The 16,812-nt window shown below is 54.6% G+C and overlaps 8 protein-coding genes across 8 annotated transcripts; 5 read left to right on the forward strand and 3 right to left on the reverse strand.

Annotated features, from left to right (window-relative positions):
- Positions 1-550: 550 nt before the first annotated feature.
- On the forward strand, positions 551-3,152 carry CPAR01_07460 (peptidase family M3; the record flags this gene model as incomplete). The annotated part of the gene is made up of 5 exons (XM_060491729.1): positions 551-1,879; positions 1,947-2,070; positions 2,204-2,507; positions 2,592-2,789; positions 2,831-3,152. The coding sequence occupies 5 exons, from the start codon at positions 551-553 to the stop codon at positions 3,150-3,152; spliced, it is 2,277 nt and encodes a 758-aa protein (XP_060350603.1).
- A 726-nt stretch (positions 3,153-3,878) lies between these two features.
- CPAR01_07461 (uncharacterized protein) lies at positions 3,879-4,720 on the forward strand (the record flags this gene model as incomplete). Its single annotated transcript, XM_060491730.1, has 2 exons — positions 3,879-4,060; positions 4,123-4,720. The coding sequence occupies 2 exons, from the start codon at positions 3,879-3,881 to the stop codon at positions 4,718-4,720; spliced, it is 780 nt and encodes a 259-aa protein (XP_060350604.1).
- Positions 4,721-4,918: 198 nt separating this feature from the next.
- CPAR01_07462 (YisB protein) lies at positions 4,919-5,740 on the reverse strand (the record flags this gene model as incomplete). The annotated part of the gene is made up of 1 exon (XM_060491731.1): positions 4,919-5,740. The coding sequence occupies one exon, from the start codon at positions 5,738-5,740 to the stop codon at positions 4,919-4,921; it is 822 nt and encodes a 273-aa protein (XP_060350605.1).
- Positions 5,741-6,131: 391 nt separating this feature from the next.
- CPAR01_07463 (haloacid dehalogenase) lies at positions 6,132-6,951 on the forward strand (the record flags this gene model as incomplete). The annotated part of the gene is made up of 2 exons (XM_060491732.1): positions 6,132-6,309; positions 6,383-6,951. The coding sequence occupies 2 exons, from the start codon at positions 6,132-6,134 to the stop codon at positions 6,949-6,951; spliced, it is 747 nt and encodes a 248-aa protein (XP_060350606.1).
- Positions 6,952-7,395: 444 nt separating this feature from the next.
- Positions 7,396-8,088, reverse strand: CPAR01_07464 (ThiJ/PfpI family protein; the record flags this gene model as incomplete). Its single annotated transcript, XM_060491733.1, has 3 exons — positions 7,396-7,537; positions 7,593-7,651; positions 7,708-8,088. 3 exons carry the CDS (start codon positions 8,086-8,088, stop codon positions 7,396-7,398), a joined length of 582 nt encoding a protein of 193 aa, XP_060350607.1.
- Positions 8,089-10,498: 2,410 nt separating this feature from the next.
- On the forward strand, positions 10,499-11,296 carry CPAR01_07465 (uncharacterized protein; the record flags this gene model as incomplete). Its single annotated transcript, XM_060491734.1, has 1 exon — positions 10,499-11,296. One exon carries the CDS (start codon positions 10,499-10,501, stop codon positions 11,294-11,296), a length of 798 nt encoding a protein of 265 aa, XP_060350608.1.
- A 1,070-nt stretch (positions 11,297-12,366) lies between these two features.
- On the forward strand, positions 12,367-14,297 carry CPAR01_07466 (cytochrome P450; the record flags this gene model as incomplete). The annotated part of the gene is made up of 2 exons (XM_060491735.1): positions 12,367-12,645; positions 12,735-14,297. Coding segments are annotated over 2 exons (1,842 nt in total), but the record flags the coding sequence as incomplete, so codon positions are not given.
- A 689-nt stretch (positions 14,298-14,986) lies between these two features.
- Positions 14,987-16,261, reverse strand: CPAR01_07467 (uncharacterized protein; the record flags this gene model as incomplete). Its single annotated transcript, XM_060491736.1, has 3 exons — positions 14,987-15,731; positions 15,786-16,010; positions 16,068-16,261. The coding sequence occupies 3 exons, from the start codon at positions 16,259-16,261 to the stop codon at positions 14,987-14,989; spliced, it is 1,164 nt and encodes a 387-aa protein (XP_060350610.1).
- Positions 16,262-16,812: the final 551 nt, after the last annotated feature.

Here is a 16,812-nt window from a genome sequence, read left to right on the forward strand (position 1 = left end):
TAGCAGGCGCGAACGGGGTGGCGTCCGCGTGGCCGATCGTGCTGAGTTCGGCGGTCCAATCATCGGCGCCTGGAGGGATGCCCCCCGGTGCCGAGTCACCGGGGGGAAGGCCAAGATGCGGGTCCGTCTCGGCGGGCGAGGGGTCCGGCGCTAGTGCAAAATGACCGGTGAGATGCGGGAGTGCGGCGCGGGAAGAAGACGAGGGCCTGTTCGACCTATCACTGGCGTTCGATGTGAAGTTGACGAGGTGGACCTTGGCAAAGTGTGTCTTGTGATGAGGCTTTTTTGACGGATCCGGTATTACGAGGTTTGTCGTTCAGGGGTAAAAGAATGAGGTTGCAGGGGCACGTGGTGAGAGGCTGCGTCGTTTGTGATGGATTGGTTTTCCTGTTCCAAGGGGAATTCGGTAAACCATTGTGGTGTTGGGTGATGTCGATAATCAACTCGAGGTTGTACATAACAGACTTGTATACAATATGTTGCCTACATAGCTGAACCAAAACCTAAAGCCATTTGAATCCGTCAGGAACAAAGCATTCATCTGTTCAACATGCAGAACTTGACCCCAGAACCACCCGCGCCAATGCCTCGCCAACCACCACAACCCCTCGCCCGCGTCCTCGCCGCAGATGAAGTCGTTCCCACGGTCCAGCGCGTCCTCGCAATCCTACGCACCGCCCGCGAAAACGCAGTCGCGTCCATCACGCCGTCCGAGGCAACCTTCGCTAACACCATCGGTCCCTTCCTGCGTGCCGACGACGAGACGCAGGGCGAGACGGGCTCCTTCAGCGTGCTCCGCTTCTCTGGCCCGGACAAGGCTACCGCCGAGACCATAGAGGAAGGTATGAGGCTCTGGTCTGCGTCTACGGCGGAGAGGTTGCGGATGAAGGGAGTCTATGAGCTTGTCAATGCCGTTAAGGAGAGGGACGAGGAAGGGCTTGGGGATGAGGAGGAGAGGATCGTGAGGGACTTATGGTTGGATTATCGCGGGGCTGGGCATGGAGTTTTGGATGAGGAGGGAATTCGGGTGTATTTGGAGCGGAGGGAGAGGATTGAGGAGTTGAAGAGGGCGTTTAGGAAGAATCTGTACAAGGGGGGCGGAGGCCTCTGGTTCACGGAGGTGGAGCTGGAGGGTATACCCAGAGAAGAGATGGAGAAATGGAAGTTTGGGCGGGAAGACGTGCCGGAGGAAAGGGGCAAGAGGTTTGTCACGCTGGAGAGGGCGGATTACGATGCCGTGCTGCGGTATGCGCGTGATTCGGAGACGAGGAGGCGGTTGTATGTTGCGTTTGACAATCGGTTCGCTGGGAACGTGCCGCTGTACAAGGAGATGCTTGTCCTACGAGACGAGAATGCGAGGATGTTGGGGTATGGGAACCACGCGGAGTTCCGGATCGAGAGGAGGGTTGCGCCGTCGACTGGGTGGGTTGAGGAGTTCTTGGGACGGTTGAGAAAGGGATTGGAGCCTCGGGGAAGGAAAGAGATGGCGAGAATTGTGGACAGGAAGAGGAATGAGTTGGGGATTGTTCGTGAAGAGAAGGATAAAGAGGAGGGGGGGATTCTGCCATGGGATTTTGAGTACTATACGAGACTTCTTGAGGAAGAGGCGGACGTTGACCAGGAGAAGATGTCCGAGTATTTCCCCCTGAATCATACGTTATTGGCCATGCTGAGTTTGTTCTCCGAGTTTCTGGGTTTTGAGTTCGAACCCGTACCGAAGAGCGATTTAGTTGGAAAGATCTGGGACAAGGGGGTACAGGTTTGGGCAGTCTGGGAGGGAAGAGGGGAGAGAAAGGGAGAGTTTGTGGGATACCTGTACGCCGACGTTCTGTGGAGAGAAGGGAAATACCGGACGGCGTGCAATGTCAACCTGCAATGCGTACGTTGCCGAGACCTGTTCTCCTTTGGGTTCGTTCCATCAGAAAGAATCACTGACTGGTCAACAGGGTTACTTGAAGGAGGATGGCACCAGAGTCTACCCTGCCACGGTGCTCATGTGTGCCTTTCAGCCCCCCACAGCCGCGTCTTGTGCGCTGTTAAAGCATCGCGAGGTCGTGACATTGTTCCACGGTACGCCTAAACCAGTCCAATTCCCTTCTTCGTCCCTTTTATCTCACATTGTCAACCTCAAATATGATTCGTGATACACTACTTTTCTGCACCCGTCCGATGGGAATGGTTTTCGCTCACACCGCCCACACAGAGCTGGGCCACGGGCTTCACGATCTTGTATCCCGCACAAAGCATACCCGCTTCCACGGAACGCGTGTGGCGCCCGACTTTGGCGAGGCGCCGAGCACGATGTTGGAAAAGTGGTGCTGGATGCCGGAAGAGCTCGTCAAGATGGGCCGGCACTACACGCGCGTCGATCCGGCGTACATGGCGAAGTGGAAGGAAGACCATGGGGATGGTGAAGAGCCCCCGCAGGAAAAGATGCCAAAGGAGTTGGCCGAAAACTTGGTACAGAGTCGAGAGCTGAACCGGGGTCTATGGTTCCTAAGGCAGCTGTAAGTTTTCTGTCTTTTTCTACCTTTCTTTTGTTACCTCGTGTGATTGTTTTGGTGATTTGATGGATTACTGACACGGAACAGAGTATTTGCCACGTTTGATATGATGGTGAACAATCAAGAGTCAACCGAGGCTCTGAGAGAGCTGGATGAAGTGAAGCTCTACAACGACCTTCAGGATTCCATGACACTCAGGCCGAATCCTGATAAGAGAGGGTACGGATTGGTTCACTCCACACATCTCATCGAGCTCTACGATGCGGGCTACTACGCCTACATGAGGTATGTTTGCTGCATAGAATCAATTTTACAATCTCATTCAGAGTTTGGCGGGAGCTGAGATCCTTTATCAATGGATCAATCCCCGTCACTACAGCTTCCAAGTGCAGTGCTGACTTACCACCACAAAGCGCCCAAGCATTCGCGGCCTCCTTTTTCGAGTCGTGCTTCGCCAAGGACCCCCGCAGTCCTGAAGCCTGGGACCGGTACCGAAGAGGAATCCTCGAGTACGGCGGCAGCAGAGACGAAATGGAGATGATGAAAGAGTTTCTAGGTAGGGAGCCCGGGCCGGATGCGCTGTTGAGAAGTCTCGGGTTATTGGGGGGTGATGGGAGTGATGTTGGACCGACGGCGGCATCGACTTGAAACCATTTGCGATTAGTCTCATGGCACCACCATCTTTGGTATTTCTTCGAGACAGCATCTTGAGTGTGGGATACGACGATTGTTTGAAAATGATCGTTGAATCGAGTCGCGGCTGAAGTTGCTCTCGACTCAGACTGAGACTGAAGCTCGTATTAGAGAGCTCAGCTGATCTGCTTGTCCTGCGTCTGCTAAGGTACTACCGCTCCGAAAAAGTCTCAATAGACCCTGCTGTCTCTTGCTCACAGTGTGTCTGGCTCTGTCAAAGTTCAATGGTAAGCAAATCACGTATCGGATACAGTATGTTGCGCAGCAGCCCATTTTCTGGGGTATCAGAGAACTGAGACCACACCTCGATACGAGACTTGACAGGGTTACCTTTGTAATTGACTCAATCTTGTAAGACATCCCTCGGGGCAATCCACTTTGCCTTCGCGGGTGCGAACTGTGTTACTGAGCCATGATTCCACGATAGCTTCATGTTCAGCTGGTGTTGACGGGTTTCATTCGTTGGCATCCGCTCATGCTGATCGTGCCACATTCACTCAAGATTGCTCAAACTGGCTCAGCTAGCTCATATTGGGGCCAGTGAGACCGTTAGACGTGTCCTGCATTTAGGTTTCGACGATAGACAAAAAGCGGCTGTCCGGCTGCTTCAACTCGTTTCCATGTCGCGCTCAATCACCAGTCAGCCATCAAATACTCAAGAGATACGATCAAGTTGTCAATATGAAGTCTATCATAGTCGCCTTCGTAGGCCTCATCTCCTTTGTCGTTGCCCAGAGATGCAACGCCGATAACTGCGCCCGCAGAGTGACCGGCACCTTCAGGGCCGCCGGCGTCCCGGACGTCACAAGCCGCGGCTTAGACTGCTCCTCTTACATGCAGACCACCGTCATTCCGGACACGTTGTAAGTCCCAGAAACTAGAAGCAGCGCGAGTTCCAGCCACAAGCTCTAACATGATCTACTAGCACTTCCACCATCACCACCACGATCTACACCGACAATATACCCCTTACCCCAACTACTACCTTCTCCCAGTCTACAACCCGTGCCCCCATCACGCAATCTCCAACCTCAGTCCCCTCCTACGCAGGGGTCTCCTGCACCAGCACCAGCGCCTACTCCTCAGCCTGCAGCTGCTGGGGCTACACCCCGTCCATAACAACCCTTCCCGCGCCAGTCGCCACCGTCACGGCAACCCAATACGCCAACCCAGGCTGCCGCGGCGCCCGCGACTGTCCCTTTGACGGCGTGAACCTCTACCAGTGCCCCGGCGGCGGTGGAAAGCTCTGCACTTGTCTTCGCGAGGTCGATAGGAACTTGGACGAACCGGGTCGGAGGCACGTCTGCGTGGAGAATAAGGGATGTAACGAGGTCAGGACGTGTACTTCGTCGAGCAGCTGCGGCGCGGGCGAGGCGTGCGTGTGGAATTACTGCTGTGAACGGCAGCGGAGAAGGATTTGTCTAAAGTATGCGCCTTTGGCGTGTGGTAACCCGACTCTGCCTAGAAACATCTTTGAAGAGCGGCGGGAGTTGGTTGAGAGCCGAGGTAGCAGGATGGTGTGAGCTTGGTTGATGATGCTTAGGCAGTGCTTCGAGGGACGATTGAGGGACGCTGTGTCGGCGAGTGATAATTGGACGGACGAGAATGCCCAAAAAGTTTTCTGGATAGCCGTAGGGAACAGGATAATAGCAAAATCTCAAGCTCTCCCTGGCTTCCCAGCCCAAAACTCCAAAGGCAAATGCAGCTTTTGATGATGGACCTCACTTCCCCTTCCACCTCACCCGACTAGCATACTGCGCAAACCTCACAACCTCCTCCTGCTCAAGCAACAACTCAACAGTATAATACTGCCTTGCAAGCTCCTCATGCCCCGCGAACCGATGCACAAAAGAGTGACACAGCCGACACAGCCACGCGACGTTATTCAGCTCCTCCTCGCGGTGCCACCCGCGCTTGACGACCTTGTCGTGCACCATGCGCGGAATGAGGTGATGATACGTCAACCCGATCCAGTCCCGCCCGCATAACTCGCACCCATCCACGGAATCTCGCGTCGAGCGCGGGGGAGGGGGCGGCGCGACGAGGACGGAGATGTACTCTGTCAACACGGGGGCCAGGAACTCGTGGGCGCCTTGTTTCGCTGGGTCGACGATGTGGTAGGCTGCCAGTGAGTCCGCAACGTCTGAGGATAGAGTGGGTAAGAGGTCTGCTACATCAGCGCCGGTGAGTGGAAGGGGGAAGCGGGATTGTAGGAGGGACGGGTCGGCTGTGTGGGTTGCGTGGGATAAGGATTTGAGGTCCGGGGGAAACGAGTCAAAGGTTTCGGAGGCGAGGTAGGATGTGAAGTCGATCATGTCGTCTGCGTCCACCTGAGTGTTATCATCGTCGTCGCCGGTGCCGGCGCCGCTGGTGACGGCTGAGGGCCCATCGTCATTTTGAGATTTGGGCGGCCGGCGAGGATTCGCCTTCTTGGAGCGGCGTTTTGGTTTCGGTGCTGGTTTGGTCACGCGTTCTACGACGGCGGCGGAGAGGCAGTCTCGTAATGTTTCAAACTGGGGTGAATCTTCATCAGAACTTCTCATTGTCTCATTTATGGTGGCAAGTTTTGATTTTGTGAGGTGAGATTCTTCTCATGAAAAGTGTGAGTGAGATGAGGTAGAAGACATGAATCGATGACGTTGAGTCGACGTTGCTTTTCGGAGCTCACCTCACGATCCGTTCGGACGGAGGGCGGGCGATTTTAGGGCACTTTAGCGCTATGTCTGTGGGGAGCGGGGGCGCCCGGGTATAAGTGCGCATCCCCCTCCCCCACGTTTTGGGTGACGGAAGCCGTCTGAGAGGCGTTCGGACGACATTCCTTCCATCTGACCATCGCGGCTTTCATTTTGCGAGGTCTTCTTTTAATATCCATCTCGTAGTAATCGGCATTAAAATCCCGGCTTTGACACAGGCAAGTCCGGGCCATTGAGCGACATGGTGCAAGACAAGCGCAAGACAATCATCGCTTTTGATCTATACGGCACTCTCCTCTCGACCGAATCCATCGCAAAGCAACTCGCAGAGCTCTACGGCGACGAAGATGAAGCCAAAACCCTGGCGGCGCAGTGGCGGCGGTATCAGCTCGAGTACACATGGCGTATCAACAGCATGGGTTCGTACCGCATCCAGAATCTTGTACGGCATGAAAAAGGTGATAGTAGGCTGAGACAACGAGACACATCTAGGCACATACCGTCCGTTTTCCGACATCACGCGCGCAGCGCTGAAGCATGCCATCGCGGAGAGAAAGAAGCCAACTCTCTCAAAGCAGGACGAGGACCGTCTTATGGAAGCTTATAACGGTCTCCAAGCCTTCTCGGACATTGAGTCGGCGATGCGCATTGTCGAAGGGAACAGCTCCATCGACGCGTACGTGTTTTCCAACGGGACGGATGACATGGTCAGCGCATCCATCAGAACCTGCCCCGAGATCAATCAACGCAAGAGCCGTATCTTTGGCTCTGAGAAGTTGGTGACGGTGGAAGGGGCACGCTGCTTCAAGCCCGCTCCTGCGACGTACCGGCACTTTGCGGAGAAGGTGGGTATGACTGGCAGAGAAGGCGACATTTGGCTGGTGAGTTCAAATCCGTTTGATGCACTTGGAGCGAGAGCGGCCGGGTGGCAGTCTGCGTGGATCGACAGGGCCGGGACGGGATGGATTGATGCACTGGGAAGCGTCATTGGCACTGAGCCGACAATCGTTGCTCAAGGGGTCGATGAAGTTCTACAGAGAATTGCGGAGCTCGCAAACTAGCCATGAGAAAAACAGCCGCTCAAGATTGTAGATCTGGCAAGGTTTCTACTTGCCGCCTCGGTGTCGCTTTGCAAGACGGAGAAAAGGATTCACTTCAAGCATCATGCTGGACCCCAAGTATCCACATCACGTTGGCAACGGTTTCTGAGCTTATTTCAAGCCGGAGCACAGTGCTAGTCCTATTCCCCAAACTTTCAAACACTGGAATAGATCACCATGACGACATTGATGTCATTCAGACTGGGAATCCGCACACAATGGGCCCGTCGCATCAAGACCCCTACAGTACGCAAGCCGATTCACAAGCGAAACAGTCGAACAAGTCTCAACTTTCGCTCTCCGGCTGCAACTACCATGCGCATTTCTAGCGTTGATGATGACGACGGATGCGAGAATGATGCCACGTAGACGACAAGCTTAAAAGTTTAGTGCATGTTCGGCATGTTATGCCGTAGTCGGGTCTTGACCCTTGAAGCCTTGAACGTGTACGAGATGGGCAAGGTTGACAGTCATTTCGGCTAGTTTTGCCGCATCGGGAGGGAAGCGCGCGCTGATGTAGTTGTACTCTGTATCTTCCACGACGAAGCTGTGCTGGATATTTAGCATTCGTCGTTGCATCCGCGGAGGGGGGAGACACGAACGGTCGGTTAAGCATCCAGCTGCTCTTGAACTGACTGGGATCTTTCATCACTTTGCGCATCTGACACCATAAGCACTTGAACAAGTCGTCCTCCATAACTTGAGCTGTATACTTACCGAATCCTCGACATTCTCTGTGCCCGCACCGTATGTCTTATAGTAGTCGCCCAGAAATAGCCTGGTTCCATGATACGCCAGCGACTCGAAGCATCCGGGGAGTGCCGTCGTCGTGCAGTGATACAGAACACTGTTGCCGTCCTGGCCCTTGGTGTTGCAGAGCACCAGCGGACCGTGGCAGATAGCCGTGACAATCTTTTTGCCCGGCTTCTTGGTCTGGGGGAAGTAATCGGCCAGCAGCCTCTGCGCGGTGGTCGAGTCCATGAGCTGCCTGACTTCCTTGTCGTGACCGCCGGGAATATGCACAATGTCGAAGTCATCGAGCGTAAAGCCCAGCGAAGTCCAGGATAGGGGGTTCTGAATTTCGGCAGATTTGACCATCGTATCATAGAGCTTTATTGTGGAGGCCGCGGCGCCCTGTTAGACGGGTAGCAGGTCAACTCTAACTGCATCACCAGATTGCCATGCCTTGGCGGATGGGGGAAATGCGGGATATTGGCTAGGAGAGGAATTGGCAAGCGCTCATGGTGCAATTGTGTTGACGTCGAACAATGGCGACGTTTGCAACATCTTGAGAAAGAGAGTCATCGTACAAGAAACTTCTGGGAAAGACCCTCGAGCATGCGGGCATCGCAGCGGGGCGTTGAGCCCGTTTCGGTTGCAAAGTTTACGTCGAATCCTGCATCTTTGAAGGTCTGGTAGGGGATAGCAACCTCTGCGAAGCAAGAAGGGAGAGATTAGCCTTGCGGTTCGTAACGCAGATCCCGTTGCGTAAGGGTTTTGCCATGTTTGGACGATTGGAGCTGGTGCAGGGCTAGAGGATTAGGGGGATGGAGATGGAGTCTGACAAGGACCGGGACGATGTCGGGGACTTGGCGTTGAGGATGATGAAGACCACCTGCCTGTGGGATCATGGCCGTAGTCGGCCATGATGATGAGGACTTTGACCATATTGGTGACTCTTGAGGATGTATTACCGGCAGCGATAGATTGAAGCCGAACGAGAGCAACGATGATGGTATGAGCTGGACGAGACGACACGACACGGTTGACGTTGAAGGATCTGAATCGTCTGAAGTTGGCTGACAGGGAGAGACGTGGGAGTGATCAACGCGGGGTTGGCAGATCACCGTGGCCGACGAATTGTACCGTATGGCACGGCACACACGGACAGGTACTCGTTGGTGCGTGCCGCATCGCCGGAACAAGCGAGACAGGTTGACATCAGCGTTGAACTCTGAACGTTTGAACAGCAAGTCAGTCGTCAGCTTATTACTTTGCACATTTACTGCCCAGGAGCTTGGCTTGCATTCCGCGTCGGCATACCTCGCATGCCTCTGCTGACTCGCTAGAGTTGTTGTTGATTGCTGTAAACAGAACTAATCTCGTGGACATGTGTATCTGATTTGATGTTGCGTCTCAGGCGAGATGAAGAAATGAAGAAGCGGCTGGAAATTGACGGACGGACTCAGAGGACTGTGCTTCATGTGCTTGATCAAATTGATGCGTCCGTGAACAAGTTCCCGATTCCAACGCTGGACATTGGATGAGCGGACCCTGAAGCGACCCGACATGAGGCAGGCAGGGGCCCAGAGTCAAGGGGCTGGCAAGCAAGGAAGGCACACCAAAAATGTCCGTGTGCCCGGTTCCTGCCCCTAACTTCTTGGGAACGTACCTCACTTGGTAACGGAGACGCAGCGCTAATGCAACGGGGACCCGTCAAAAGCGGAACCCCCTCTCGACGTCATCTCTGCCAGACTTTTTCCGTCTCTCCCCCCTTACTTCACAGTGTACGTCTGCGCCTTGCTTTCCGTTTACCTGATACCTGACCAACTTACGGATACCTCAAGGCCCAAACTTTTATTCATCTTTCCATCTCCCCGTCAGCGCGAGTCTGCCTTGTCTACTTTGTCTGTTACTCGTACGGCTTGGATGTGCCGTTGCACAGAGATCTTATTCCCATCTCATCCTTGCTTACTTCACCTTGGGATTCGCTACACATGCACTTACATCTGCGCACATTCGTTCCGTCTGTACCTCGCAGTAAGCCAGTCACAATGCGGCTACCAAGATGCAGACTACCCCAGTGCCAAGCGGCTGATGCGAACCTTGACACCAGGCTTTTATCCTGACATTCTCTGCACGACTAATGGCCGCCATTCCACACACACACACATACACTATACAAGTATCCGTAGCTAGATACAGGGCGGACAGCTCACCTAGCTACAGCTCCAACGATATTCAAGCTTTCACCAGTCTCCATAACGCATGACATCGTGGTCCTCTTGGTCCCGTCAGTACCGGCACCAAGTCCACTCCAACCCGCACATCCTGCCCTTCCCATCCAGTGGGCCCCGCCGGTTTACGCAACCACGCCAACTTAGTCTCCCCGGACTCGCTCCCCGGATAGGAAGAAGCAGGCGCAAGCGCGCTCTCAAGTCTCTCTCGTGTAATTACACAACAATACCCTACCTACCGGTACGGGGTACAGAGCACTTCGTCCCCTTGTCCTCTCCCATGTATCTGTACCAAACCCTTGCTGCCAGACTCCCGGCAGCTCGGAAACTCATAGCTCGTCTAGATAAGGCCACTATGACCCGCCGTTGTGGACAGTGACGACAGTCTGGGCCCTTCGTTTCTTGATATATGCCCCCTTCCTGCCACGCCCAGTTTCTGCGCCTATTCTTGTTCTCGTCACTCTTCATCGACACACTTCACCCACCCATTCCACCGTCCATCCCATCTCCAACTCACGCCCACACTCACGCACACGCACACGCACACGACGATGAATCTCTCACTCGACAAGACGATGCATGCCAGCAATCTTCTCTCGGAGCAGGTCCAGCTCGGAGGCACCTACGTTGACACCGTTGTCGAGATATCCGAAGAGCTGTTCCACATGAAGGAGCTTCTACCCCTAGTCAAGCTCCTGACCCTCGTCTACAAGATGCGCTCACCAAACGCTGATGAGGAGCATCACATGAACACCCTTTTGCGGACATTGTCAGGCGACAACCTCAATAAGATAACTACGGACCGGTATCCCGAAGGATTCACCAGAGACGAGATCGTCAAGTCATTCAGCAGATTTCTGAGCCCAGTTCTCAACGGTCTCACCGGCCTCGGCGATTTTGAGCAAGCCGTGGGCGCTGGCGAAGACCCTGACTCATTCCGCCAATTCTGGGCTCTCGATGACAGAAATCTGCTCTCCGACGCCGCTTCAGGCAGAGGCCCCCTCGCCGCAAGCACAGAGCCCATCATCCCATTCCTCGAGACCTTTGTCAAGGATCGCAGTCGCCGCATAGCCTTGACCCAGGATCACGGGGCTCTAGTGCTGGTTCCCAACCAAACGAGGCCCGGCGATGAGATCTGGATGATGTCCCGTGCGTCGTCCCTGGTTGTCGTGCGAAGACTTGATCAGCCGGAAGACTCGACGACAGACCTGAGCATCCTCGGCGATGCTTACAGCCACGGGTTTGTCAAGGGTAAGCCGCCACGGGGCTGCAAGCGTCAGGCATACGACGACCTGGAATTCTTGACATCGTCCGTTGCTGTTGGCCTCGCCGGCGGTGTGCCGAGGTAGAGATAGTCGTTTACTGGGCTATCTTATTTGCCAGCCATCTGCCGATGCAATCTGGTCATGGTGGGCACGAGACTGCAAAAGCAACATAGCTTTCGAATGTGCAATCTCTCAACATCAGCCATCTAGTTCGAAGGATAGTCAAGCCTTGTCCTGCGCCATGAGCCGATGGAAATCCTCCCGCATGCCCTTGTCGCTGTGGCTGCATCGGATCGCAACACGTATACTTTTTGTACAACAACAACAACAGCCCGAGGAGCAAAAGTCCCTCGATGAATCATTCAGCGCCAGGGTCAACACCTCGCAGACTCGAAAGGCAGCATTCTGCAGCATTATTTCTTTTGTTGCCTGGGGGGATCACTCAACGCGTTTCCTTGGCATTGGGTTCTGGAAACGGGAGTTTGGGAGACTGGGAATCACGGAATTAGGAAAGAAAAGGAAAGGAAAAGGCAACACAGAACAACACTGGCGTACCATGGGATTCTCTTCAAAAAAAGAAATTGGGATTTGCATTCTGACACTCATCACTTTAGAGGCATTATTAGATACCCCAACTTGAATCTTTTATTACACTGACCTTTGACGAAACGGTGAATTTGATGCAATCTCGTCTATCGCGAACCTACTCAGGTGCTGTGGTCATTGTGGAAGGTGATTTAATTTCCCGGGATGATTTGCTGACAAGTGACAACCCCTATGGGCCTCCAATCCCAAATGGGGCCCCTGAATCCTCCTGAGCTATCCGTATCCTACGGAATGGTCAATAGGGCTCTAGCGAACCTTAAAGCGACCTAGCTTATCACGAATCAGGTGAATAAAAGACGTAGGTTTCCGTACGGAGCATCGGATACGGAGTCAATGCTTACGCGGGAGCCTAAATCGGAGCGGACCTCATTCGCTGACGGCGCCGTTTGTTCTTTCACTGCATCTCAAAATATCTCTGCTTAAATACTCGGGACAATTTTCTTTCAACAAAAGTTTAAACGTCAATTCAGCCGCGCACCGTCGCACGCGGAAACCGTTGGTGAAATTGCACTTTGTGCCACGCGACGACGGTGTCGACTGTGGGAGGCGTTTTTTTGGAGATTACTTGGGCAACTCTGCAACATATCACAGCTGGCACCAAGTGGAAAACGACGTGGCTGACACTCCCGAGACATTCAGCGGCTGGTGACATATCTTGCACATTCAACATCGAGTTTGAGTTGCACAACATGGACGGGGTCTTGGCTTACATCCTGAGGTCTCTCACGGCGGCCGTCCTAGTCGCCGCCGTGGGATCGGTATTATACTTTTTTAAGCTTCTGAGGAAGCACCGGGGCAAGATGGCTGAGCTGAGGAAGCAGGGACTGGTGAGTTCTCCTTCGCCCTTCTCATCGCGCCCCATCACGTCATGAGAGACTATCATGAAAGTCCACATCAGACTAACCACAAAACACAGCCAATCGTCCCCCACAGCTTCCTCTTCGGGAACCTCCTCGAGGCCAAGAAAGCTTTCGACACCCTTCCGCCGGGCGTCCACGCAAACTACGCGCTCGCCCGCCTGGGCGAGCTCCACGGCAAAAATGGCGCCTACTACATCGACACCTGGCCCATGGCCGACCCGATGCTCGTCGTCACAGACCCGGACATGGCCCACCAGACAGTCTACCACCCGGTCGCCGGCGCCCAGAAGCCCCCCATGCTCGTCGGCTGGTTCCACCCCATCACCGGCGGGCCGAGCCAGTTCGACACAAACGGCCGGCCGTGGAAGAACCTCCACGCCCTCTTCAACCCCAGCTTCAGCAACCAGAACATCACCGCCGCCGTGCCCATCATCCTCGGCAACATTGCCACTTTCACCGACCGGCTGCGCGCCAGGGTCTCCACCTCCGGGGGCGATGGTGGTGGTAGTGACGAGGGAGACATGTTCAGGCTGGAACCCCTGATGCTGGACCTCATCACCGACGTCATCGGCGAAGTCCTCCTCAACGTTCGCCTCGAAACCCAGAAACAGCAACATCCCCTCGCCGAGGCAATGAAGGGCCAGCTCCGCCTCAAATTCACCTCCCACAAGCCCGAGAACCTCCTAGCCCCCATCGACCCCTTCCTCCTCTTCCGCACCTGGAACGGGGGGCGCATCCTCGACAACCACATCAAGCACCAAATCAACGCCCGCTTCGCCACCCTTCTGCAAAACAAAGCCCACAACCGCGACAAGTCTGAAAACTTCCAATCCGTCCTCGACAGCGCCCTCGAGAACTGGCTCGCACAACCCGGGAACGCGGGTCGCGAGGAGCTCGACGCTTCCTACCTCTCCCTCATGACGCGCAACATGCGCATGTTCTTCTTTGCCGGGTACGACTCCTCCGCCGCGACGATAGTCTACTGCCTGCACAATATCGCCTCCCGCCCGTCCATCCTCGCCCGCGTCCGCGCAGAACACGACGCCGTCCTCGGCACCGACGTCTCCGCGGCACCGGCCAAAATCGCGGAAACCCCGGCCCTGCTCAACGCCTTACCCTTCACAAACGCCTGCATAAAGGAGTCCCTGCGCCTCTTCCCGCCCGCGGGCGGCATCCGCCAGGGCTGCGCGGATCTAGTCCTGCACGACGCCGAGGGCAACGCCTACCCGACGGACGGCATCGCCGTCAACATGCTGCACTGGGCCATTGGCCGGAACCCGCGGTACTGGGCCCGGCCGGACGAGTTCGTACCCGAGCGGTGGCTCGTGACGGATCCGAAGGACGAGCTGTACCCGCCCAAGGGCGGCTGGCGGATCTTCGAGTACGGCCCGCGGTTGTGCGTGGGCCAGCAACTCGTCATGACGGAGGCGAGGGCCGTGTTGGCGTGCGTGGTGCGGGAGTTTGATATCCGGGATTGCTATGGCGAGATTGACGGCGGTAAGGGGAAGATCGATACGAGCGGGTTGGGTGGGCAGAGGGTTTTCATGGTGGAGGCGGGCGCTGCGCATCCTACGGATGGGTATCCTTGTAGGGTATCTTTAAGCGGGTATGGGAAGTGAGCGGTCTCAGCCAAGTTCCTGACTAAAATGAAGTACATTTGAGGTGTTCTTCACGTGTTCATGTGTGTGTGCTTTCGCTCGCTTCACAGAATATTTTCTGGCGTGGAAACGGTTGCCTGTGAAGGAAGGGGATGAGGTGCTGATAGTCGAGTGCAGAGAAGCGATTTTCGGTAAGAGAATTTAGGCTTCCGTAAAGAGAAAGGCTCTCTATGTCAGTAAGCAAACCAAGTCAAGCACACTGACCTGAGATCCATATTCTCTCGAAGTTAAGACCATGAACCTTACGTATGATTCCGTGTAAGGCGCACCTCCACTCGGACCCTAACATGGGAGGCACTTTTGCATAACAAGACCAGTCAGAGGAAAATAATTGTAATGCAGTGTAATGCTTTTTAGTCAAGTGTCCTTTTTAGAAAGCGAGAGTGATATAAAATCAAGCCGTGGCTCGTGAACATTGGGATCTCTCTTCCATCCCATCTTTTTCCCCTTTTGGTGTCGTCCGATCCAACACCCGGAACGCCGTGACCCATGTCGTATAATGAGATGGAAAGTATACAAATTTGCAATCAGACACCGAGTGTCTGTGCAAGAAGTGAAAGAAAACAATTCGAAAATCAGAAGGGTATATCCGTCCACCATTTTTCAATCATCCGCCTTTTCTCTCTGCGAGCTGGAGGACCATGGAAGCATCACTGGCTCCTCTTGCGCTTCCGCTCCCAAGTGTTCTCCCCAGCACCGCCGCCAACAATATCCGACTCCTCGATCTCGATCCTCGGTGGCGGCGGCATAGCCGACAAAATCGGTGGGCTGCTCGGTCCGACAACACTGTCGTCGCCGTCCTGCCTCCGGTGTCCAAGAAGCGCCTGCCTATCTCCTCCACGACCATGCACCGCCTCCTCCTCGTCCATCTCCGGCACGGCGACGAGAACATGCGAGCTGCCCCAGCTCGGCGCGCGTCCCATGCTCTCCCGCGTAACGACCTTTCCGTTCGACATGGATCCGCTGGCGACGTAGCTGTCACTGCGGCCAAGGGGATCCGCGCCCGGGCTGCTGCTGTTGTTCGCCCACCCAAACTCGTTGTTCATGGCGCGTTCGACCATGTACCTATCGAACTGCGTGTCTCTTTCGTTGTTATACTGCGAGGGTCTGCGCTGTAGGGATGTCGCTTCGGGTTCCTGCTGCTGCTGTTGCTGTGCCGTCTGTTGTGTTTCATGCTTCTGAAGCGATGACTTTGTTGAGGATGTGGATATCCGGCGGAGGGAACGGTCTGCAAGGCTAAGGCCGCCGATGGAAAGGCGACCGTTGTAGGAGGTCTCGCCTTCGAGGTCGTTGAAGCCGTAGGGCTTGTGGTTTACGGGGTAGTGGTAATCGTCGTACTTGACGAGTCGACGGTACGTCTGGATCGAGTAAACGCCTGGTATGGCGACGAGAATTCTGTGTGTTGTTAGTTGTGTCCCTAAGGGAGTCATGATTATCGGCGTGGCTTACAGAAGAAAACAATCCAAGCCGAGACCAACAACTGAGTAGTGGCTATCCTTTCTCTGCACGAATACCACAACATCGAGAGCCAGAACGGCCAGGGAGCAGACGATCTTCAAAATGTGGGTAAAAAGCATGGTCCATGGCGTCAGGGTCTCGGCGGCGAGCTTTGAGATTTCGTAAATCGTGGAAAATAGGCAAACGAGGGAGAAGGCGATGTTGACAGATTCCCAACTACACCCGGGTCAGTACACGAACTTGATGGTAAACACAGTCCCAACCCTGACTTACACGACCTCTACCATGGGAAACATCCCTTTTGTTTCCTCCTCGGTTTCCCAGTTCCTAAGAGTATCCGATAGGCGCCAAGAGAAGAGAGCGATGACGACGAGGAAGACTAGCAACTGAAGGATCCAAAGAGGCACAAGCAGCGCCATGCGCCATCTTGACCGGTCGAACTGAGCTTGTTGGCGGTGTAGAACCATTGCTGCGGTTTCTTGTTTGTGGTAAGGATGATGTTCCTCGGAGGCTTTTGACTCGGGTCGCCGGAGTTGATGTTGTTGTTCGAGGCTGAGGAAGACTAGTCTGGACTCAAGGCGAACACAGGGAGTTATAAGCTGAAGGTCTTAGACAGGATGAAAATCATAACAATGACGACAGGGGTAGTCAGTCGGAACAGGGCCCGAGAAGCGCGGAAAGGGAGGCTGTGATGAGGCGACCCAAGTGGCAGATGGTTGCTTGATTCGAGTTTGTCTGCAAATTGCTATATATAAAACCACCTCTTCCAGAAAGCCGGGACGTCTGAAATGAGCAAGAGGAATTCCCAGCCAGGCTGCAGTATATCGAGGGACACTAAGCCCTGTCCAGGAAACACCTCTCTAGTCACAACTTGCTTCTGACCTAGGCGGATTGGCTGGGCATCAGGGCATCTGGGGCCGCTCTACTCCAGGTTGAAAGCGGTGAAGCGTACTCTGTATACAGCCACGATTGTTTCATTGGACAGACCCTTCCGGTTCCCGCAGTGAGCTGCTCCTTG

Source organism: Colletotrichum paranaense (genome assembly GCF_030867605.1).
Source record: "Colletotrichum paranaense strain IMI 384185 chromosome Unknown Scaffold_5.1, whole genome shotgun sequence".
Taxonomy (NCBI): Eukaryota; Fungi; Ascomycota; class Sordariomycetes; order Glomerellales; family Glomerellaceae; genus Colletotrichum; species Colletotrichum paranaense.